Consider the following 26603-nt stretch of genomic DNA (forward strand, 5'->3'; position numbering starts at 1 on the left):
GTGTTTATATCTACACTGGACAAGGTTTTAGGACCAGAATTGCTTAGCAGAGTCACTGTTTGCGTAGACCACATGTTAATAGCTACACCCACTTGCTTAGTACATATCAGGCTCATTGAACAGGTGCTTCAATGATTTGCAGATTATGGAGTAACAGCCAATTTAAAAATGTCTAGTTTTGGCAAGGAGAAAGTCAGATTTTTAGGACATGTTGTGTCAGAATAAGGTATATTACCTGATCCAAAAAAACTTGATGCCATACGCAACTGTCCAGCTCCAAGGAATAAAGAACAACTAAAAGCCTTTTTAGGACTAGCTTTTTATTTTCGTAAGTTTGTACCACAACAACTGTTGAACAGTGATGCATTGTTCAACTTGTTATGAAAAAATAGGCTTCGGTTATGGGATGATAAGTGTCAGGAGGACATCAATAACATTAAGCAGGTATGGGCTGATAAGTGACAAGAGGACTTTACTAATATTAAGCAGGTATTAGTCAATGCAAACATTCTTAGCCACCCTGATATGTCCAAGGATTTTTGTCTATGCACAGATGCCTCATCCCAAAAGCTGGGGGCATGCTTGTTCCAGATGTGAGAGGAAGAAGGTAAGGAAGTACCCAAGGTCATCAGTTTTTCTAGTCACCCATTATCAGAAGCAGGAAGATATTACTCTATGTCAGAATTGAAAAGTTTAGTTGTAATATGGGCATTTAAAAAGTTCGAATATTTTTGCGGGGCAAGAATACCGAAGTTTACTGTGACCATCAGTCACTGTCATTTCTTTTAACTTGTAAACTATTGCATCATAGATTAGCTAGGTGATGTCTGTATTTACAAGAATTCAATTTCGAGATCATTTATATTAAAGGTACTCAGAATGTTATTGTGATTGCCTTGTCCAGCTTACCATAAGGTTTAGAGGAATTTGGTGAATTAACAGAGCAGGATGCAGAACTCAGAATGCTATTAATGCAAGGTACAGCACAACAGTTTGAGTACCATAAGTTTTGAAGCAAATGAAAATTATACAACAGCAACATCACAGATGGAGTAAAGTCATGCAAAACCTTAAAGAAGATGAAGGTGGAAAGGTAAGTAAATGGTATCAGGAGTACAAGGGCATTTTGTTTCATAGGAAACATGAAAAATCTTATCAATGGTGTGTGTGTGTGTGTGTGTGTGTGTGTGTGTGTGTGTGTGTGTGTGTGTGTGTATTCCTGAAGATTATATCACCAAATTTACAAGACACACGCATGAAATTTGGGGACATTAAGGAGTAGGCAAATGTACTGCAAAAATTGCAACACTTTGTTATTTTCCAAATTTGAGAAGGCGAGTCCTACAGGTATTAAGAAAGTGTGCGATATGTCAAAGGTCAAACCAGTTCAGTGTGTCAAAGTATACTGAGCTACACCCACTACTCACAAAAAACCATCTAGATATAGTATCCTGGACATAGATGGTCCATATCCAAGTAGTAAAGGAGGAGTAAGATATGTAGTAGCACTGTACGATATTTTCTTGAAGCATATCAAAATGTATGCCATTAAAAATGCAACAGCCATAAATACCAGAAAAAGAACTGAGGGAGACTGTTTGAGAAGAGTAGATAAATCAAAGGTACTGCTAACTGATAATGCTTCAAATTTCGTTGGGCAAAAGTGGAGACAATTTATGAGCTCACAGGGCATAAAGCACATATTAGTAAACCTTTTTCACCCAGAAGCAAGTCCAGTAAAACGAGTCTTTAAAGAATTTAACTGGTTTATTAGGAAACACACCCCTCAAAACACACCCAATGGGTAGAATATGTAACTCCCTTCATGCAAGTTGTCAATAACCTTCCACATTCTTCAACAGGTTTCACACCTAATGAACTGAAGTTCTGGACAAAACAAACGAATGAGTAAGAGTCACCTATATCAAAGGTACCCACAACAGAAATGACACTACAAGACAAAATCAAACAAGCCATATTTACACTAGAAAACAGGGTCAAGTATAGAAAGAAAATTTATAATAAGACACTGAAACGTGTTGCACAATTTTTTGAAGTGCAACGAGTCCACGGATGCATCCTAAATTGCCAAAAACTGACAAACTAAATAAGAAGTGGCAATTACTCTATTGAGGATCATATGTAATTTCCAAAATACCATACCCTGGGACGTACAGGTTAGATTATGAGAAAACAGGAAGAGTCAAAGATCTCCACCCCCACAAAGACATAAAAGCTTTTATAGAATGATGAAGCTGGGTAGCATTTTTTCTTTCTATCACTAGATAATTGTACATAGTGTACCTATCTCTTAAGTGTAATTTTTCTTCTGGAGAGTATTTTAAGATACAGTAATGTGTATAGGCATAAGTAATTCTTCTGATTTTTACGCACAGGCATAAAATTTAACAGCAATGAGAAGTAACACACTGTTTATGCAAAGCAGAAGTATAAACGAAATTAGCTTATGGCTCAGCTGCCAGCACTCAACAATACACACTGATGTCAGTAGTAGGACAGGAGGTATTGACCAGTATGCTTCACAGAAAGGCTGACAGGAGGCGCAACCAAAATAGGAATGCAATATGTACCTAACCTAAATACAAGGTAAAAGGAAATACTACACAGTTACATCTACTATCTAAGAACTGAGGAATCTATTGATATATGTACACAGAGACTTAATTGAATACTAAGCTATATACAACATATTCACAGACAAAAGGAAGCATCATGAAAAACTATACAAGAAACTATACTCCGCTATCGGGTGGAGAGATGTAGGGTCCCCCTGAATAGGTCAGGCGTGCACTACACGCTGGAAGCGGCTACAGGGGTAGCGGAGTACGTGTGGAGTACACTTCTGGGTTTTTTAGGTTAGAGAATTCCCTCCCTAGGCCCAACAAGCAGCCTTCTGAGACGCGGCAAGGTAGAAGTAGGCAAAATGCAACAGGGAATAACAATATTAATGTGCTAATAGTAAACTGCAGGAGCGTCTATAGAAAGGTCCCAGAACTGCTATCATTAATAAACGGTCACAATGCCCACATAATACTAGGGACAGAAAGTTGGCTGAAACCAGACGTAAACAGTAATGAAATCCTAAACTCAGATTGGAATGTATACTGCAGAGACAGGCTGGACAGTAAAGGGGGAGGTGTGTTTATAGCGATAAGAAGTGCAATAGTATAAGGAAATTGACGGAGATCCGAAATGTGAAATAATTAGGGTGAAGGTCACGGTTAAAGCATGTTCAGACATGGTAATTGGATGTCTCTATAGGCCCCCTGGCTCAGCAGCTGTTGTGGCTGAGCACCTGAAGGATAATTTGGAAAATATTTCGAGTAGATTTCCCCACCATGTTATAGTTCTGGGTGGAGATTTTAATTTGCTGGATATAGACTGGGAGACTCAAACGTTCATAATGGGTGTCAGGGACAAAGAATCCAGTGAAATTTTTTTAAGTGCTTTATCTGAAAACTACCTTGAGCAGTTAAACAGAAAACCGACTCGTGGTGATGACATACTAGACCTTCTGGTGACAAACAGACCCGAACTATTTGAAACAGTTAACACAAAACAGGGAATCAGCGATCATAAAGCGGTTACTGCATCGATGATTTCAGCCGTAAATAAAAATATTAAAAAAGGTAGGAAGATTTTTCTGTTTAGCAAAAATGACAAAAAGCAGATTACAGATTACCTGACAGCGCAACATGAAAGTTTTGTCTCAAGTACAGATAGTGTTGAGGATCAGTGGACAAACTTCAAAACCATCGTACAATATGCGTTAGATGAGTATGTGCCAAGCAAGATTGTAAGAGATGGAAAAGAGCCACCGTGGTACAACAACTGAGTTAGAAAACTGCTGCAGAAACAAAGGGAACTTCACAGCAAACATAAACATAGCCAAAGCCTTGCAGACAAACAAAAATTACGCGAAGCGAAATGTAGTGTGAGGAGGGCTATGCGAGAGGCGTTCAATGAATTCGAAAGTAAAGTTCTATGTACTGACTTGGCAGAAAATCCTAAGAAATTTTGGTCTTATGTCAAAGCGGTAGGTCGATCAAAACAAAAAGTCCAGACACTCTGTGACCAAAATGGTACTGAAACAGAGGATGACAGACTAAAGGCCGAAATACTAAATGTCTTTTTCCAAAGCTGTTTCACAGAAGAAGACCGCACTTTAGTTCCCTCTCTAGATTGTCCCACAGATGACGAAATGGTAGATATCGAAATAGATGGTTCAAATGGCTCTGAGCACTATGGGACTCAACTGCTGAGGTCATTAGTCCCCTAGAACTTAGAACTAGTTAAACCTAACTAACCTAAGGACATCACAAACATCCATGCCCGAGGCAGGATTCGAACCTGCGACCGTAGTGGTCTTGCGGTTCCAGACTGCAGCGCCTTTAACCGCACGGCCACTTCGGCCGGCTTGAAATAGATGACAGAGGGATAGAGAAACAATTAAAATCGCTCAAAAGAGGAAAGGCCGCTGGACCTGATGGGATACCAGTTCGATTTTACACAGAGTACGCAAAGGAACTAGCCCCCCTTCTTGCAGCAGTGTACCGTAGGCCTCTAGAAGAGCGTAGCGTTCTAAAGGATTCGAAAATGGCACAGGTCATCCCTGTTTTCAAGAAGGGACATCGAACAGATGTGCAGAACTATAGACCTATATCTCTAACGTCGATCAGTTGTAGAATTTTGGAACACGTATTATGTTAGAGTATAATGACTTTTCTGGAGACTAGAAATCTACTCTGTAGGAATCAGCATGGGTTTCGAAAATGATGGTCGTGTGAAACCCACCTCCGCTATTCGTCCACGAGACTCAGAGGGCCATAGACACGGGTTCACAGGTAGATGCTGTGTTTCTTGACTTCCGCAAGGCATTCGATACAGTTCCCCACAGTCATTTAATGAACAAAGTAAGATCATATGGACTATCAGACCAATTGTGTGATTGGATTGAAGAGTTCCTAGATAACATAACACAGCATGTCATTCTCAATGGAGAGAAGTCTTCCGAAGTAAGAGTGATTTCAGGTGTGCTGCAGGGGAGTGTTGGAGGACCGTTGCTATTCACAATATACATAAATGACCTTGTGGATGACATCGGAAGTTCACTGAGGCTTTTTGCTGATGATGCTGTGGTATATCGAGAGGTTGTAACAATGGAAAATTGTACTGAAATGGAGGAGGATCTGCAGCGAATTGACGCATGGTGCAGGGAATCGCAACTGAATCTCAATGTAGACAAGTGTAATGTGCTGCGAATACATAGAAAGATAGATCCCTTATCTTTTATCTACAAAATAGCAGGTCAGCAACTGGAAGCAGTTAATTCCATAAATTATCTGGGAGTACGCATTAGGAGTGATTTAAAATGGAATGATCACATAAAGTTGATCGTTGGTAAAGCAGATGCCAGACTGAGATTCGTTGGAAGATTCCTAATTAAATGCAATCCGAAAACAAAGGAAGTAGGTTACAGTACGCTTGTTCGCCACTCCTTGAATACTGCTCAGCAGTGTGGGATCCGTATCAGATAGGGTTGATAGAAGAGATAGAGAAGTTCCAACGGAGAGCAGCGCGCTTCATTACAGGATCATTTAGTAATCGTGAAAGCATTACGGAGATGATAGATAAACTCCAGTGGAAGACTCTGCAGGAGAGACGCTCAGTAGCTCGGTACGGGCTTTTGTTGAAGTTTCGAGAACATACCTTCACCGAAGAGTCAAGCGGTATATTGCTCCCTCCTATGTATATCTCGCGAAGAGACCATGAGGATGAAATCAGAGAGATTAGAGCCCACACAGAAGCATACTGATAATCCTTCTTTCCATGAACAATACGAGACTGGAATAGAAGGGAGAACCGATAGAGGTACTCAAGGTACCCTCCGCCACACACCGTCAGGTGGCTTGCGGAATATGAATGTAGATGTATATGTATATGTAAGGTAAGGACTAAAGGCAAAATACTTTGAGAGATGTCAAATAATTTTCTTTGCAGAGTAAATGCTCGTGATGGGTAAGAGAATAAATGAATGTCTATGAATTTAAACAAAGTAAGGGAATATATGCAGATGCATACAATGACCAAATGTATCAATGGCCACCGAGCTATGTAATGCAATTAGTTATAAGTTAGATTTAAGTTTTTTCTTTGAGCAACCAGTGCATCATCAGGGTGCAGAAGAAGAGAGGTACGTCGAGAGTAGCAGGTACCAAATGACAAAACGGGCCACATCTCAAGTAAACAATTTAGTTATAAGGATATTTATACAAAGGTCATAAGGCAAATGAAAAGTGAAATATGCATTGTTGCAGTGTGCCCCCATGACAATTATCAGTACTTATTCACTGTAGAGCACACAAACATTTAAGCATGAGATTTTACAAAAGCCAATTAATTTTTATCGTGTTACACAAAAGCTTGAATAATGACATTTCCAGGTATTCAAGAAAGATAAATCTAGGATGGTTAAAGTGTCACATTTCACACCAAGCTACACATCATTTAAAGTAAACAGCTCTGGCACATGAAGAAACAACATGATACTATGTGAATGATTAGTCAATACATATTACGAGGTGCTATCCAAAATTTTCGCAACTTGTGCTGCCATCTCTTGAAATCCTTACCATTGGACTAATGGTCACCATCAACCTTCCCATCTGCATATGCACACTGGTCCCAGCGTTTCTGCCACTGGTCAATCATTTTCTGGAAGCCCTGTTCTTTGAGAGTGTTTCTCACTGCCAGCAATGCTTCTTGAATCCTCTCTAGAGTATCGAACCAATGGCCTTTCAACTTGAGTTTCAGTGTTGGGAATAGCACCAAGTTGCAAGGTGCCAAATCTGGCGATTATGGTGGGTGGATAGCGACCAACATGTTGTTTTTTGCCAAAAAGGTCCTGGTTAGCAAGGACGTGTGACAGGGCGTGTTGTCGTGATGCAGCAGCCAGTTCCCTTGATGCCAAAGTTCGGGCCATCATCACCACACATTTTCATGGAGCCATCGCAAAAGTCACAGTAGTATGTGGAATTCACTGTTTGGCTGGGTGGGAAGAATTCTTTGTGCACAATTCCCGTGGTATCAAAGAAAACAATGATCATGCTCTTCACCTGTCTCGCTTTTTTGGGTCTTGGAGAGCGCAGGCTCATCCATTAGGATGATTGTTGCCTTGTCTCTGGGTCATAATTGTAAATCCAGCTCTCGTCACCAGTGATAACCCGTGACAAGAAGGTTGGATCATCAGATAGGGTCTGAAGAAGGTCCGTGTGCCTTCTACCATAAAATCGCCACACACCAAACACAGAGTATTATGGAAATCACTGTGGACATGCAACACGTCCTCCCAGCTGAATGCCACTCCACACACTGACTCATCAGATATGCAGCTCTTGCCACCTAGTGGTGCATAGATCTACTACTTCTACTTTCCAGATGGCAGCACTAGTCCCAAAAATTTTGGATTCCACCTCATATTTCCACAAAATCAAAGTCCTTTAGTAGCTACTCCATGATTGTATGAGTAACATTTCCTCTTAAATCCTTGAATCAGTAGATGAGTATTACCCTTCTTCCCTCCCAAACAAAGGAGGCAGCACCAAGCATAGTTAGGCCAGCAATGCACAATGTCTTAGTCCTATTTCCAATGTTTTTCTCCCTCCTCTACCTAAGAAAGAAACGAGCTCCCATAAGTGATAAAAGGCTATCTGTAAAATAAAACATAAATGAAACATATGCTTGTATTGTATCATGGTATGAGTATGTAATTAATTCATATATGTGATGTGAATGAAGATAAGTTGAAGCTTGCAAGCAGACTGTAGTAACAGAACCCAGTTACTGAACAATTTATGATGTTTTAAAACTTCAGAAATTTATGTTCATATTAAAGCAATGGATGGAATGTCAGCCATAGGTATAAGCTATCATGTTATGTTTATTGTTGTAACTCAATACTTGTATGAATTTTCATTGGAAACCAAACTCTATATGAAGAAATGAACTTTAAAGACAAGCTGTTTATACAATTTCTGGATGGCTATATGTGTCTTTCAACAAGTGGATGGTCGAGTGTGGTGACAATAACAAACGTGTGCAACGAAATAATTTCTGAGTTTCGTGGCTCACAACACTTGACACTTTAACAAGCTGTTCAAGCAAGTACTCACCTCATCAACAGATGCTGTTGGTCAGGGTTTACTCCGCTGAAAATGTGAGTATGACAGGTAATAATGATGCCCGGGCTGTTAAAATGGAGATCTTCAGCCACAGCGTTGGATTTTGAACAATAATTATACAACCACTGCAACCAAAATGAAGTCAAATGACATGGCAATTCATCAATACGTGACACTCAGGTGAAAGTGTGACATTCAATGTGAAATCAACACTAAGAAAATGAGTGCATGCACATGTGATGGTAGCATCTAGAATGTTAACCGTTAGCGTCTAGCTCTTAGCCACCAAATCAGCCAGTGCCCCAGCAGTGAGAATGAAGTAAACTGAACGTTATTGTTAGCACGCTAAATTCAAATAAGTAATAGACTATAATATTAATGATATGAATATGATAGAGGGAAACATTCCATATGGGAAAAATATATCTAAAAATAAAGAAGATGTGACTTACCAAACGAAAGTGCTGGCAGGTTGATAGACACACAAACAAACACAAACATACACACAAAATTCTAGCTTTCGCAACCAACGGTTGCTTCATCAGGAATGGAATGACTCCTTACCCTCTCCTTCCCTCTTTCCTGATGAAGCAACCATTGGTTGCGAAAGCTAGAATTTTGTGTGTATGTTTGTGTTTGTTTGTGTGTCTATCAACCTGCCAGCGCTTTCGTTTGGTAAGTCACATCTTCTTTGTTTTTAGACTATAATATTATGTATACAATCTTTTAATTTGTTGTAGAATTCTAACATACATAGGATAAGCTTACATATCCATTCCTTTAAATAAAAAAGAAGTCGACAATAAAGGGCATCGACTCTTATCGGGGAGGGGGGGAAGAGAAACCTCTGTATGTCTCCATACCATGTCAGCGTACAGTGTGGAGTCAATTGTGTAGATACATGATGAAAGACCCCCAGGATATTATACAGTTAATATTTATTAAAAAACAGAAGAGTTGGCAAAGACATTAATTATGAATGCGTATAAGGTGCAGACAAATGGAAAACACTCATTCGATTATTTCTACAGTTTTTTGTTTTCACACACGCTCTCTCTTGTATGTAGAAGGATGATGGAGATTTGCGATTTTAAACATGAAGTATTATGAGTTTTATGTATTATATGAATAATTATGGCCAAGATAGACACAAAGCCCACGCCTACTACAGTAGTACAAGTTTATATGCCAACTAGCTCTGCAGATGATGAAGAAATTGATAAAATGTATCACGAGATAAAAGAAATTATTCAGGTAGTGAAGGGAGACAATAATTTAATAGTCATGTGTGACTGAAATCCAAGACTAGGAAAAGGGAGAGAAGTAAACATAGTAGGTGAATATGGATTGGGGGTAAGAAATGAAAGAGGAAGCTGTTTGGCAGAATTTTGCACAGAGCATAACTTAATCATAGCTAACACTTGTTTCAAGAATCATTAAAGAAGGTTGTATACATGGAAGAATCCTGGAGATACTAGAAGGTAACAGATTATATAATGGTAAGACAGAGATTTAGGAACCAGGATTTAAATTGTAAGAGATTTCCAGGGGCAGATATGGACTCTGACCACAATCTATTGGTTATGAACTGTAGATTAAAACTGAAGAAACTGCAAAAAGGTGGGAATTTAAGGAGATGGGACCTGGATAAACTGAAAGAACCAGAGGTTGTACAGAGTTTTAGGGAGAGCATTAGGGAACAGTTGACAGGAATGAGGGAAAGAAATACAGTAGAAGGAGAATGGGTAGCTTTGAGGGATCAAGTAGTGAAGGCAGCAGAGGATCAAGTAGGTAAAAAGACGAGGGCTAGTAGAAATCCTTGGGTAACAGAAGAAATACTGAATTTAATTGATGAAAGGAGAAAATATAAAAATGCAGTAAATGAAGCAGGCAAAAAGGAATACAAACGTCTCAAAAATGAGATCGACAGGAAGTGCAAAATGGCTAAGCAGGGATGGCTAGAGGACAAATGTAAGCGTGTAGAGGCTTATCTCACTAGGGGTAAGATAGATACTGCCTACAGGAAAATTAAAGAGACCTTTGGAGAAAAGAGAACCACTTGTACGAATATCAAGAGCTGCTGATGGAAACTCAGTTCTAAGCAAAGAGGGGAAAGCAGAAAGGTGTAAGGAGTATATAGAGGGTCTATACAGGGGCGATGTACTTGAGGACAATATTATGGAAATGGAAGAGAATGTAGATGAAGATGAAATGGGAGATACGATACTGCATGAAAAGTTTGACAGAACACTGAAAGACCTGACTCAAAACAAGGCCCTGGGAGTAGACAACATATCATTAGAACTACTGACGGCCTTGAGAGAGCCAGTCCTGACAAAACTCTACCATCTGGTGAGCAAGATGTATGAGACAGGCGAAATACCCTCAGACTTCAAGAAGAATATAATTCCAATCCCAAAGAAAGCAGGTGTTGACAGATGTGAAAATTACCGAACTATCAGTTTAATAAGTCACAGCTGCAAAATACTAATGCAAATTCTTTACCAACGAATGGAAAAACTTGTAGAAGCCGACCTCGGGGAAGATCAGTTTGGATTCCATAGAAATAGTGGAACATGTGAGGCAATACTGACCCTACGACTTATCTTAGAAGAAAGATTAAGGAAGGGCAAACCTACGTTCCTAGCATTTGTAGACTTAGAGAAAGCTTTTCACAATGTTGATTGGAATACTCTCTTTCAAATTCTGAAAGTGGCAGGGGTAAAATACAGGGAGCGAAAGGCTATTTACAATTTGTACAGAAACCAGATGGCAGTTATAAGAGTCAAGGGGCACGAAAGAGAAGCAGTGGTTTGGAAGGGAGTGCGACAGGGTTGTAGCCTCTCCCCAATGTTATTCAATCAGTATATTGAGCAAGCAGTAAAGGAAACAAAAGAAAAATTCGGAGTAGGTATTATAATCCATGGACAAGAAACAAAAAATTTGAGGTTCGTCAATGACGTTGTAATTCTGTCAGAGACAGCATAGGACTTGGAAAAGCAGTTGAACAGAATGGACAGTGTCTTGAAAGGAGGGTACAATATGAACATCAACAAAAGCAAAACGAAGATAATGGAATGTAGTCGAATTAAGTCAGGTGACGCTGAGGGAATTAGATTAGGAAATGAGACACTTAAAGTAGTAAAGGAGTTTTGCTATTTGGGGAGCAAAATAACTGATGATGGTCGAAGTAGAGAAGATATAAAATGTAGACCGTTAATGGCAAGGAAAGCATTTCTGAATAAGAGAAATTTGTTAACATCAGGTATAGATTTAAGTGTCAGGAATTCGTTTCTGAAAGTATTTGTATGGAGTGTAGCCATGTATGGAAGTGAAACATGGACGATAAATAGTTTGAACAAGAAGAGAATAGAAGCTTTAGAAATGTGGTGCTACAGAAGAATACTGAAGATTAGATGGGTAGATCACATAACTAATGAGGAGGTATTGAATATAATTGGGGAGAAGAGGAGTTTGTGGCACAACTTGACAAGAAGGGGGGACTGGTTGGTAGGACATGTTCTGAAGCATCAAGGGATCACAAATTTAGCATTGGAGGGCATAGTGGAGGGTAAAAATCGTAGAGGGAGACCTAGGGATGAATGCACTAAGAAGATTCAGAAGGATGTAGGTTGCAGTAAGTACTGGGAGAGGGAGAAGCTTGCCTAGGATAGGGTAGCATGGAGAGCTTTATCAAACCAGTCTCAGGACTGAAGACCACAACAACAACATGAATAATAGTATATTGAACAACAGTGTCAAGTATTTTTTTTATTTATTGAAGTGAAATGAAGACCCTATAAGGAGGATTTTTTTGATTATGACAAGCACTGAGGTTCTTGGAGTCCGGTGCCTGCAACTACAATTGAAATGTAAGTGAAGTCCAACAGCCAAGGAAAATTCAAATAAGCACAGCACATTTTTGATAATGCAGTTGTATTATATCCTACAAAAATGTGTCTTCATGTACATGTCAATAATATTTAGTAATAATATTTAATTTTTTTATTTTATTTTATTTTTTATTGTTTTTCATTTCAAGACACAGGGCCACAAAGGCACCTGTTATTTGTCAGTTGGGAGTGTTTGCCATAAACTGTGCTTCCACCGGGTTACAAATATGGGACCTCTATATGTCTGCCCAGCGTGGGTAGCCAACAACATGCCTGTTGCCAGTTGCTGCATTTCATAATGGGTCCAGACTTGCAACATAGTGCAATGTCATTGCCATCCCACTGGGATCATACAACCTTCTGCAGTAGAGAATACCATGACCACAGTGTGCCTGTGTCCTGCTGCCTCAGTTTGCCCACACAAACTGGAGATGCCAGCACAGAGCTCTCCTGGGCAGTGCATGCACATCATTTGGCATATGTCATCAGCTTCAGGTAAGCACAGAATATTACGTGATGAAGAACCTGCACTTGAATGACTGTAGTAGCTGGTTGGAATAATTAAAGGCTTGTTCACATTCATGGAGAAATCAAGTTGAATGAACTGAAAAAGTACTGTGTATATGTCCATCTCTGGTCTATCTGCCACCTCTCCACGTGCCTCCCCTGTCTCCCAAACCATCTATGTATGTTACCACACCTGCAGGAAGATTCAGACCCTCCTCAACAACCCAGAACTGCTCTTGTTTCTCTCAGGTTTCTCTGCACCTGTTCTTGGTTGATTGCATTTTGGCACCCTATATTGAGTGATTCTGCATCATATTTTATGTCAGAATTTACATGGTTTGGAGACCCATGGATCAATGATGACCAAGGAGATACACAGAATGCTGATGGCAGAAGACCTCTAGCAGTGACAGTGCACATAACAGCAGCAAATCAACCAACAATTTCTTTAAAAGTTTGTCACTGTGGTAGCAGGTGATGAGAAAGGCTTATGAAGCTTTTCAAATGTGGATTATAGGCAGTAATGTATCGATGTGAGTAGTTTCTTGCAGTGAGAGGTAAAATGTATTATTGACACAGGAGGTTAGCTGGAAAGAAACGGTGACCCACGAAGTATGTCCACAGTATCGCAGAGCTCAGTGATAAGGGGACCAGTGGCCTATTTATTTTGATATGGAATGAGGAGTATCCGATTTTGGAGATACTGAGGTTTAGTATGAAGTACTGGAGATTTGTTGTGAAGATAAAAGTTAGAACAGTGAATATAATAAAGTATTACGTATGTAAAATGATGTATTGTGAAAATGAAGTCTGAGAATTTTGTTTGTTATAGAGTTCTGCCCAGTTAATATGATTAATAAGATGACAATGGAAACACTACTACCAACCACTTTATTTTGTAGAAACTTTTCATTATAAGTAAGTAAACATATAGATCGATGTAAAGGAATGCCTGGTTTCTTTTTGCTGCTAGTGCTGGAAGTGTGTAATATTGTTTTGTAAATGAAGAATGTATCTTCATCTGATATACTAGAGTTTTTCTGGGTTTTTTCCTTGTTAGTTACTATATGTATGTGATATATATGTTGGAGGAATGTGGGAGATGATAATTTTAGCATGTAAATAATAAGTGAATAGGCTAGCATATTTACACAGACAGGATATCTTTCTTGAACCTCTTTCCTTTCCCGCGATATGAGATGATGTAGCTTCTAATAAGACTAAAACTGACCACAAGTAAAAAGTGTGCAGATGAGAACATACTAGCACAGTGGTTGAGAAAAAATGTAGATAAGTGCTAGTGAAGTCAGACAAATAATGTATAATATGATACAATGAGTGGAGGAACAAATATAAAGTATAAATGACTGTAAATAAACATGTATGTATTCTGACAAAATTCAAGGGTGAATTTTATTTGCAGAAGGGGGGAGACTGTAAAAGGACAAAACTGTAGGAGAAGTTGAAGCAGAAGTCAGAGCCCAGAACTGCAATGAGACCACAGCCAGACAGCAGATACTGGTGACTGAACTGCTTGATCACCTCCTATGTTATTAGACCATGAGCACCGAAATTAGCCCACAACACAAGAGATGGACATCAGCCACAGCCAGCCATTACCCATGCTTGATCAGCACCCATCAGCAGCAGTAAGACTTCTGTGTTGTCATTCCAGGTGTCATGCCTTGGGACTAGTTTTCAAGAAGCTATTCCAGCTTGACTGACTCCAACATCATTGACACATGCTGTCAATTATGCCAGACCCCAGCTTTGCTGGACCAGCTAGCTACAGCACAATCTGTGTGGCAGTGCCATGCATGGCACATGCCTTGTGTCAGGTGGGAGTCTTCGCCATAAGGTCTGCCACACGTGGGTTGCAAATGAAAGTCCTCTCCCTGTCTGCCCATTGTGGCATTCAGCACCATGCAGCTTCCAGCCTCTGCTCCTCAGTGTCACTCCAGACTTCAACTTTTGGCAAAACCTTCACTGTGCCACTGGGATGATGTGACCATCCACAGTAGAGAAGACTTGGTGACCACCCGTGACTACAGTGTGGCCACATCCTGCTGTCCTCAGATACTGGAGATACCAGCACAGTGTTCTGTCTCCTGTGCTTTGAATGCATGCTGCTTGCCATATGTCATTGCCTGCAGCTCTGCATGGAATATAATGTGCACTAGCAGGATGGAATAATTAAAGACTTGTTCATGTTCAAGGAGGAATCATGTTGAATGACTGAATAAAGGACTGTGTATATGTCCACCACTGGTCTGCCTGCTGTTTCTGCACATGCCTCCCTGTCTCCCTTACTGAGCCCACCCCAAGACAAACTAGAACTGCTCATGTTTCACATCGGTTTCTCTACAGCTGTCCTTGGTCCACTGCAAAGCTAACTGAAATGAAAAGGAACAACAATCAAAACTAAATCCTTATGAAATGAAAAAAATTAAATATATTAATTAATGTCCATTAACAGAAAACATAGCTGAATTAGCCATCACCTAATATTTCACCTGCAGTAGTAGTACAAATAATAGTGTCAACAATGTTTGACCCTACAAACAGTCTAGGATATGTTCAGTATTATCTCCAGCTACTCTGTGGGCCATTGTCAAGTGGGACAAATTATAACTTAGCTTGACTACTCATATTCCCTTTTCCCTCTGACAATATCTGTTCTGCATCCAATTATGTATTCTATTGAACATACATCCCTAGTTTTCTTGGCTTTGCTGCAGCCAATAGCCCTTAATATATCTAAAACCTAAATTAAATTAAATATTCCATGCCATTTGTAAGGGCTGTAGGACATTTATTCCATTAATGACTTAATTACAATATCCAAGAAAGTCATATCCCACACAACAATACTGCTTTTTTTACATCTCATTCCAGTATTAAAAAGGAGACACAGCTGAGTGACAGCTGATTTGCTCAGATGCTTGGCAAAGAATGTTTTATGCATCCGGGTTCTTTGCTAGACTAGGTTATCTTTAATATTAATGTGTAATAAGAGTGAAATAAATCACATGTGACATTTCTATACATTACATAGACTTTTCTCTAGATTGCATCAGCACCGATGTGTTTCTAATTCTTAGTATATACCTCTTCCTTGAGAAAGACTGGTATTTTACACTAAATGCCTGTGAAACAGAGCAATACTAAGACACGAAACAAACTAAGAAAAGCATTTGAATATATTTAACTTTCATCATCTGTGATCTTTGGTCTACTTTGTAATGCTGTAGATGATTTTACCCTCCAGAAACCATTTGTGTCTCAAATCCCATATCTATGTGGCACGTCATATGTGGTGCTGACTGAATAGCCAACTAGATACGTGAGGAATCTTGAGCACTGACCCACCTGGAGTGGCTTTGTATGTCATATGTCACTCAGTAATGGTGTACACCCAAGATAAATGTCAGGCAGTACATGACAAGTTTCTTGGATAGTGCACTTGAGAAGTCCTCTCAAGTAATGATTTCAGAAATCCTAATAAACAAATACTGAGAATCAAATTTAAGCAAGGCTTATTTTGTTAATATCTTCAGGCACTTTTCTAGTTGTCAGTTGTGTGTTTCCTTTCTGGCACCCACACTAGTTTCCCATAAGCACTTAATCCCTCAACTTTTTTTAATCTTGACATACTAGGTGGCTGCATTTGACTTGTCAACAGTAAGAAATGCTGAGACATTGAATGTTTTGCAGACTGTTGGTTTCAGCATCAAAAGCAAATATGTATCAAAGGGTTTAGCAGGTACTTGGAGTCAACTTCAGTTATACATATTATGTTCCAAACGGTACTGCACAGTGTAGTTGCACGTCATGCAGTAACTAAACTATGAGCGTTCCTTGAATGCATGCAGTAACTAAACTATGAGCGTTCCTTGATACTTGACAAAGTTTACTATGAGACTTTTCAAAACATTGTGCATAAAAATTGAGTCATTACTAGTATGAGTGCTTGAGAAATTACTTTCTATTTTAAAATCAAATACAGTGAACTATATTTTTATTCTCATTTAATTAGGTAATACTGCGTGGCTTTCTTAGTGATTTCACAAACCCAGTGAAAGACTTAGGAGATATTATTGTTAATTCAGCAGTGGAAATATATAATCGAATATCAGAAGACCTCCTGCCCACACCTGCAAAATCCCACTATGTCTTCAATCTACGCGATTTATCAAAGTGTATACAAGGTGTACTGCAAGCAGATGCTGGCACTGTGAGGGAAGCTATTCAGATGATGAGGTAAGCTACATTTCTTTCTTCTATTAAATGCTGTAACTCTGTGCTGTATAGATATAAGCTGTAGTGGTAACAATAGTTTTATGTTTATGACAGAAACATTTTTTTAATATTTGTAGGAGGATATGAATACAAATCAGTAAATGCAAGGAAGGGTTTCATAAAAGCAAGAAAAATAGAAATATTGAATATAAGTTTAAGCATTGGGTAGCCTTTTCTATGAACATTTGTGTATTTCATTATATGGAAGTGAAATGTGGAGTATAAACAGTAGAGACAAGAAGAGAATAAGGTTCTGAACTGAATTAAAAAGAGCTTTGTGAGACAATGTAACTAAATTACATAATAGAGTGAAGTGCAGGAGGTCAAAATTGGAAAGGCTCCCAATCAATCAAGGTCTGCCGGATATATGGGGTACAGGAGCTATGTATATATGAAGTGATTTACATCAGTCTTCAGACTGATTGCTATGACAACAGCCTTTCTTGGATTTGTCAATTACACATCTAATAGCGTCATATTTATTGATATTTATAAAGGACTATATGCCATATTATTGTACATTCAAAGTTTTTGTTCATGTTGTTGACGAATGGCTGTATTTTGGATATTGTAAGAATCTAAATGATGGGAGATTTATAAACAGTCTAATCTTCTTAAGAAATTTTTACCCTTTCCTGCTGTACTGTCATTGGCTAGTGCTTTTAACCTTTAAAAGTCATATTTCATTCAAGAATTACTTCTGTCTTCCTCCAGGCAAAGGAGTCACATACTAAACTAATGAATATGTCAGCTCCTATGTATCTCAGTCAGTCTGCTACGACCTGAAAACTACATATTTTTCCTGTCTTTATTTCCATTTTTCAGTCAGTAACATATGTGTTAGAAGATAAGTATCCACTTACCAAGCACTGATGAAGGAATTATTGGAGCAGGGCTGAAGACACAGCAAATTTAAAAATAGAGTTGAAGTGGGGAGATCTCAAGAATGTAATCACTGCATTATAATTCTGAAAATATCTTAATGCAGGCCTGAAATTTTCACCTTTTACTTAACTCACAAAATTAAATGAAAAACTTAGTATCATTCAAACTTACCATCCCATGAATACATAACATGATTCTTCTTTCTGACTAGGTTGTTCTATCATGAATGCCTGCGAGTTTTTCATGACCGTTTAATAAATATTGAAGATAAAAGCTACTTTTATAAATTAATGTATGAGGTATGCAATCGCACCTATGGAGATCCTGTCATTCAGTTGCCTGAAGAGGAAATAATTCTTCACCCACCTGTTCTTCTCTTTGGCGATTTCATGGTTATGGGAGCATCTAAAGAGGACAAAGTATATGAAGAAATAACAGACATTGAGAAGTTCAAGAAAGTAGCTCAGGTATGAATTATTTAAAAAAAAAGTAATTATTTTTGCTAACAATTGGTCTTTTGAATGGATTCACAGAAGTTCATCATTATATCTGAGCCTTATGATATAACAACAATTTTGAACAATTTCCAGGCTACAGTATTCTTTATTTTCTACTGTAATCCATAAGAAAAAGTAGCTCAGAAAAAGTTCTTGTGGAAATAGAACTTTTGTATTAATGATGTTACATGGTTGTACAATTGAGTGACAAAACTTGTTTTTATCAAGGACTATTTAGAAGACTACAACTTAACGACACCCAAAGAAATGAAACTTATATTTTTTATGGATGCTCTGGAACACATAACTCGTCTGGCACGAATTTTAAGAGCAGAGAGAGGAAATGGACTGCTGGTGGGTGTAGGAGGAATGGGTAAGCAAAGCTTGACCCGACTTGCAGCGCATCTCTGTGGATACAAGTAAGTTTTCAAAAGCTTTTCTTATGATTGTTTTCTTTATTGGATGCACATGGCTCATTAACAGGTACACAGGTACATAACTACCAAAACTGCTATATTCTATAAACGAGAATGAATCAAAATTTCCCCCCTCTTTTTTAGCAGCAATACTCCAACAAAATATTGCTGTTATTGCAGGGGCAGCTCAAGAAGTATTTCTGTTACAACAAAGCAACAGAAATTCTTACTCTTGATAAACAATGCCCCCTCACAAATTTCGGTGTATGTTTATCAAGTCCATTGTATTCTAGTTAATCATAATTTTGAAATTTACTCTTAGTCACCATAAGCCATTATGAGACAGATACTGCAATGTTAGTGAAAATTACTATATCAAGACAGACATATTTCACTGATATGAACGTTATATTATAGATTTTGTACCTTGTTGTGCCCAAGTGGTTAGTAATACACAACTGTAAAAGGTCATTTACTTTTATAATACATATGATGTACAGGCCTAACTTGCAATCAGGGCCTCTGACTGTTGCACTGAATCAAAGAGAGCTTGGATACATTCCTGTAGAATCTCCTGCCTCACAGTTTGTTTGTAAGTACATAAAGAATTTGCTGTCATCATTAGAAGAGCATGATGCACAAATAGGTCAATAGGTAAATACCTAGATGATGTCCTGCAAAACTTTGGCATACAGTGTTGGCTGAAGGAGAGACAGTACATTCCCAGCGAAAACCTTCCTTATGTTACCAGTGCGGTCAAGAGTACATCTTATATCCAGTAGTATGGCAAACATCACATTTTTGCACCTTTATATTATGTCTCTCAGAACCACAGGATGCCAGGTAACAGTTGGTATGATGGAACTGAACTCACGTGTAACCATTACTGTAGGAAAGGTTGAAATGTTATTTGTCCCAAAACACTATGTTCTGCAGGAGAGAATCTGAGCAATAGCATTCAGGTCCCCGTTGTAGTCTGAGGCCAGTGCATTTCCTGTCAATGGAAGCTGGTCCAACAGCATGGATGCTACCACTCCATCTCGCACAAGATGGTGCCAGAACATCAGTTTTGATTGATCAATACTCATTGCTATACTCCAGTATTCAGAAAACATCCTACATGAGGTGGCACACATGCTAAGATACTCACACTCAGGTGGACAGTAGTTCAAATATCCATTCAGACATCCAGATAAAAATGATTTTGTGGTTCCCACAAAATGTTTAAAGAAATGCTAGGATAGTTCCTTTGAAAAAAAATCACAGATTATTTCCTTCACTATTCTTACCCAATCTCTAACGTTTCCAACTTAAAGTGTGAGTGAGAATCTGGGTTATTTCAGGTTATTTCTCCAAACCCCCTTTCACCTCTTTACAAGGTTACCTACTTGGAATTTTCAGCCACTCTTCTTTACTGGGAACAATCTTGACTTCTTCTCCTTCAAATAATGCTAGCTATAGGAATTTTTTGGCACTTTCTACTTATAAAATAAGTAGACATACTGCTGTTCATCGATTAACGATGTATTTGACTTTCATACACAGTAAAACTCTCACTTTCAATGTAAATATATAACTTCCAGTAAGTCTCTCACACAGTCAAATGTCAGAAACAAATTGAATTACAGTTAAAAGAAAGTTGGCTTTGATACCATAACTTTTCTTAACATAAATCAGAAATCTAGCCTATAGCAAGGTTATATCAAGAGTTTTCAAGAGCTCTTTTTCAACCGTCTTTGTTTTAATAACAATACTCAATGACCCAATAAGCACAGAGCTGTATATAAACTCCATGGTTCTTCCTTACACACTGACTAAAACATCTATGGATTGTCGAACAGGTACTTGTCGGTGTCATTTGTCTGCCATGTCTGCTTTCTTCCCGCAACTGATTTTAAACCTGCACACAGAAACATGTGACACGCAGTAGGTAGGATTCTACCATCCCACACTCATATCCAGAATATCATGTGTTTGAGATGGTAGAAGGCTGAGTGGTTCTAGAATTTACACAGAAATTCTCAAATCACTACATATCACCCCCGCCCCCCTCAGATCAAACACGTGATATTTTATACATAATCATTATGCAAATAATATCACTCATAATAACATTTCATATTCTAACAGTAAACATTTCTTACATATGTTTATATACATATCTTTCCTTTCAATAACAATTCTCTGTCCTCTCTTCAACAATGTCTCACTTATTGTTTCTCTATTCTTTTCCTATATTACTTTGTTATTAAGACTTGAGCATTTACTCATGCATTAAGTCAGCTCTACTAATATTTAGGAATTATGAGGACTCTTCTTTTTTTTTCCACTCTACAATCGTAAACTTCAGGTGTTTATGACATATGAGTACTCTATTTTCTATTCTTATCCTTTGTACTACCTTTTTCCTAGTATATACTATTTTCATTAATTGTAACTTTGAGGAACTCTGGACGAAATGAAAGTGTTCTTTTGACACTCATTCATTTACACTTCCCAGAATAATGTCTATAAAATTTGTGACTTTTGTCATGTTACTGTCCCCTTCTACTAGGACCAGCACCTATTCCTTGCTTGTGGGTTGGCCTTATGAGAACACTTCCTCTTTTCATTCTGGTGGGTACATCCCTTACAAAACATTCCTATTTCTTAGGCCACAGATCGTCCAATCTCCACTTAGGTATACCTGCCCTTTATACTTAGTGAATGCCGGGTATGCCCCTCTTATCATTTCTGAGTAGGCCTCATGGTTCATTACCCTAGTATACATTTCTATGTATACCATAATTAAGTATCTTCTGTCAAAGATATAAATCCATCTTAAACTTTGCATTCATTCTTTAATATATCATTTACACCCTAGAGTCCTCCTCTACTTATCAGCTTCTATATATGGGCACATATTTCCATATGTACACACATTTTCCCCTTCAACACCTGGCGGTCCTCACATCATGACGGGCCTTGTCTTGTATATCAGTTTGATGTGTTACTAGATACACAATATCGATTTTGGTGATAATTGTGCTTTATCTGTTAATCATGGACACTTACACTCAGTTGTTTGTTGGTCAAAGTTTAAGATGACTTTAAACTCCAACAACCAATCTAAACCAAACAGTACATCTCTATTAATATTCTCTACTATTAATAGCATTTGATGACATAATGTATGTCCAATACTACTGTTCACTTGAGTTTCGTATTTTACAAGTTTACTTTTTGTTCCTGTTATCCTGATTATGTATACTCCAGTCACTGACAATAACGGTAAGTGCTGTTTATTCTGTATCGAGTTAAAAAATGCATTTGAGATGAGTGATACCTCACTTCTCGAATCTATAAATATTTTAACCCCAGAAGTTTCCATTGTCCCTGCTATTATAGGTTGTGGGTTATTAGTAGCTAAGCTTGGTTCTTCAAGCAGCAACCATTCGTTTGTGGGTATTTTGTGTGTAAAGTTAACATACTTACATCGAATAAGGGTTTCTAATGTATCTCCACAACCTGGGCCCCGGCCCTGGATCCAGGTCGAACAGTGTTTTCCTCATTACTCGTAAGTATGGGTTGGTTACCAAAATGAGATACTACATTCCCATTCTGTGTTTTATAGTTACTCGATACAAATTCTTGAGATGCTGCTGGATCTAAATTTGAAAGTGGGTGTTTCTTTTGATAATTGTCGTTACAACTTTTCTTACTATACTGGTGTATTTTCGCTAAGTTTGCCTCACACTTTTTAAAATTATTTCTGCTATTTCTTTTATAGTTCGAACTTTCACTTTGGTGTAAGTTTTGTTGCGGTCCTTATTTATTGCATCAAGTGTGTCAACAAAAGACAGCAACTCTTCTATCATTTTCCAATCACTACACAAGATGTCTTTTCTCGCATAGATCGGCAATCATCTAATTAGAATATATACTAATCCTTCTTCTTCCCTTGGCTTATCTAAATACTTTGCTTGTGTTAAATGCCAATCAGAATATTTCCTTATAGTATCCCAAGTATTATTATAATATTTTTGGTCCCATAGGTGTGATATTAACTTTTCTTGAGCACTGGCAGACTAGTACTTCTCTTTAAATTTCTTTTGAAAGTCTCCCCAAGAGGAAAAATTTTCAATATTTACTGTTCCCCATTCTGAGGCTTCCCATAGAAGGTACCTCAAAGCAAATTCAATCTTCTTGGAAGCTTCTTAATTTTTTGGTAAAGCTTGGCTAAATCTTTTTTAAGAAATGGGTCAGATGTACATCTCCATCTGGCTTAAATGTAGAGAACTGTCTAGATAACCCTGAATTAGCTCCCCATTGCAAATCAGTCACTGCTTCACTAGTTAATACAACATTAGGTGAAGTTACCCTTTTTTCTACTTTATATTGGATAAGCTTAAATTCTCTCCACAGGTCATCCATACCCTTCCCGGTATCACTAAGTTGGGAGGAAGGAATAGGCAGTACGTTTCTGGGTGTTATTCTCTTGGTAACCTTTCGATCTATAATTTCTCCAAATTGCTCCTCCAAACTAATTATATATACAATATCAGAGTGAGCTATTTTTTTCATTGAAATTTCTTTCTACATTATCTGCCCGTTTATTGACACCTGTAATTTGCGACTGAATGACTGCCATTAATTCATTCTGCTTAGCTACACTCACTTTCAAATTATTCAACCCCTGCCTTACATCATTATACTTAACATTGTACATGTTTTCAAAAGATCCTAAATTTTCAGTGAGTTCAGATTCTACATTATACATTTGCTCTCAATGTTAAGTTCTTTTCGATAAATGTGAAAAGTGTTACTCTGTTTCTGACTAAGGTCAACTCGTTCTTTAAATCTACTTTTAAATTCTCTAGTTTATTGCTTATAGCGTCGAACTCAGTCTTCAAAGCACCCATGCCTTTGCTTAGATTACTAAATTCTTTGCTTTGAGAGTCGACTTTAGCATTTAACAAACCTAAATTTGTCGTTTGAATATTTAGAGTTTGACGAGCATTTAAAGCTTCACTCTAGGTATTTAATTGAGAATTTACTACGTCTAGTTCTTTACTTAGAGTCACACTCTGAGCATTTAATTGAGAATCTAATTTGTTTAGCTTAAGACTCTGAGCTTTGATTAAATTTAGCAACTCAGCCCAGTCAGGCACTTCTTTGCTAATTTTCATAGCCATGGCTGGGTCTTGAGTTTCCCAAACCTCTTGTATATTTTCCATATTTTATATGCCTTAGCTCTTTTAAGAATTTAAAACTGACTTTAAATATGATAATTACACAATAAAAGTTCAATCAACAGTACCTTCTACAACTTGGTACTAAAGTAATCAAATTTTGTTTTATGCGTAGAATTCATGTTGCGTAGGTGAGCAGATGTGGAGGCAGGTCAGCACTGGTGAACAGCAGCTGGTACCGGCGGCTTTGGATGTAGATTGGTTTTTGCGTCTGCATCCCCGCAATGTGTGTGAGAGTGTCGGTTGGTCACAGTCAGTGTGCTCCCTGCCGCCGTTGGATAAGCAGCTGAGCAGCAAGTCGTATACTCCTAGCTCACTCATTTGTTACATAGTTTAATTCTTAATTTCTTTGCGTGTTTTTGGTACTTGCATTGTTTAATTCATAAATTTCGGGCGTATTATAGTATTTGAGAGTTGTAGCATCGCGTTTTAGTACCTGAATAGTGTAAATTCGCATAGTCTCCTTCCGCCGCGAGCAGTGTCAGCAGTGCGCAAGTAGCAGCATTACTGCATTTACTAGGCAATCTTGTATTTTAATAACCGTTTAAATTTTGTTGATTTGTTTGCACTCTCTGTAGATTAGTTCAGACGTTCTTTGCAAAACAGTTTTTAGCATGGATAGGGACTGCAATTGCTGTGTTCGGATGCAGGCTGAGTTGGCATCCCTTCGCTCCCAGCTTCAGGCAGTGTTGGCTTCGGTCACACAGCTTGAGGCTGTTGCCAATGGGCATCACTGTGGGGGTCCGGATGGGGGTTTGTCGGTGACGGCCAGCTCGTCCCACGCATCCCCTGATCGGACTACGACTGTGGTTGCCCGGGATACTGCCCACATTGAGGCTGATCCCTCACCTGTGGTAGAGTGGGAGGTCGTCTCAAGGTGTGGCAGGGGGCGAAAGACATTCCGGAGGGCTGAACGGAAAGCCTCTCCAGTTTGTCTGACGAACCGGTTTCAGGCTCTGTCTCAGGCTGATACTGATCTTCAGCCTGACATGGCTGCTTGTCCTGTTCCAGAGGTTGCCCCTCAGTCTGCAAGATCCAGGCAGTCGCAGATGGTGGGCTTACTGGTAGTTGGGAGCTCCAACGTCAGGCGCGTAATGGGGCCCCTTAGGGAAATGGCAGCAAGAGAGGGGAAGAAAACCAATGTGCACTCCGTGTGCATACCGAGGGGAGTCATTCCAGATGTGGAAAGGGTCCTTCCGGATGCAATGAAGGTTACAGGGTGCACCCATCTGCAGGTGGTTGCTCATGTCGGCACCAATGATGTGTGTCACTATGGATCGGAGGAAATACTCTCTGGCTTCCGGCGGCTATCTGATTTGGTGAAGACTGCCAGTCTCGCTAGCGGGATGAAAGCAGAGCTCACCATCTGCAGCATCGTCGACAGGACTGACTGCGGACCTTTGGTACAGAGCCAAGTGGAGGGTCTGAATCAGAGGCTGAGACGGTTCTGCGACCGTGTGGGCTGCAGATTCCTCGACTTGTGCCATAGGGTGGTGGGGTTTCGGGTTCCGCTGGATAGGTCAGGAGTCCACTACACGCAACAAGCGGCTACACGGATAGCAGGGGTTGTGTGGCGTGGGCTGGGTGGTTTTTAAGGTTAGATGGCCTTGGGCAAGTACAGAAAGGGCAACAGCCTCAACGGGTGCGGGGCAAAGTCAGGACATGCGGGGACCAAGCAGCAATCGGTATTGTAATTGTCAACTGTCGAAGCTGCGTTGGTAAAGTACCAGAACTTCAAGTGCTGATAGAAAGCACCAAAGCTGAAATCGTTATAGGCACAAAAAGCTGGCTTAAGCCAGAGATAAATTCTGCCGAAATTTTTACAAAGGTACAGACGGTGTTTAGAAAGGATAGATTGCATGCAACCGGTGGTGGAGTGTTCGTCGCTGTTAGTAGTAGTTTATCCTGTAGTGAAGTAGAAGTGGATAGTTCTGAATTATTATGGGTGGAGGTTACACTCAACAACCGAACTAGGTTAATAGTTGGCTCCTTTTACCAACCTCCCGACTCAGCAGCATTAGTGGCAGAACAACTGAGAGAAAATTTGGAATACATTTCACATAAATTTTCTCAGCATGTTATAGTCTTAGGTGGAGATTTCAATTTACCAGATATAGACTGGGACACTCAGATGTTTAGGACGGGTGGTAGGGACAGAGCATCGAGTGACATTATACTGGGTGAACTATCCGAAAATTACCTCAAGCAATTAAACAGAGAACCGACTCGTGGAGATAACATCTTGGACCTACTGATAACAAACAGACCCGAACTTTTCGACTCTGTATGTACAGAACAGGGAATCAGTGATCATAAGGCCGTTGCAGCATCCCTGAATATGGAAGTTAATAAGAATATAAAAAAAGGGAGGAAGGTTTATCTGTTTAGCAAGAGTAATAGAAGGCAGATTTCAGACTACCTAACAGATCGAAACGAAAATTTCTGTTCAGACACTGACAATGTTGAGTGTTTATGGAAAAAGTTCAAGGCAATCGTAAAATGCGTTTTAGACAGGTACGTGCCGAGTAAAACTGTGAGGGATGGGAAAAACCCACCGTGGTACAACAACAAAGTTAGGAAACTACTGCAAAAGCAAAGAGAGCTCCACTCCAAGTTTAAACGCAGCCAAAACCTGTCAGACAAACAGAAGCTAAACGATGTCAAAGTTAGCGTA

The 26603-nt window shown here is 39.0% G+C and overlaps 1 protein-coding gene across 1 annotated transcript in view; it reads left to right on the forward strand.

Moving 5' to 3' along the window:
* Positions 1-26603, forward strand: part of LOC126482033 (dynein axonemal heavy chain 6-like) — a 1073010-nt gene that overhangs the window by 515211 nt on the left and 531196 nt on the right. The window contains exons 95-97 of the mRNA XM_050106005.1: positions 16638-16861; positions 17997-18252; positions 18511-18701. Of these exons, the coding sequence (XP_049961962.1) occupies positions 16638-16861; positions 17997-18252; positions 18511-18701 (671 nt within the window). The remainder of the gene's footprint in view (positions 1-16637; positions 16862-17996; positions 18253-18510; positions 18702-26603) is intronic.

The sequence above is a fragment of the Schistocerca serialis genome, chromosome 5 (genome assembly GCF_023864345.2).
Source record: "Schistocerca serialis cubense isolate TAMUIC-IGC-003099 chromosome 5, iqSchSeri2.2, whole genome shotgun sequence".
Taxonomy (NCBI): domain Eukaryota; kingdom Metazoa; phylum Arthropoda; class Insecta; order Orthoptera; family Acrididae; genus Schistocerca; species Schistocerca serialis.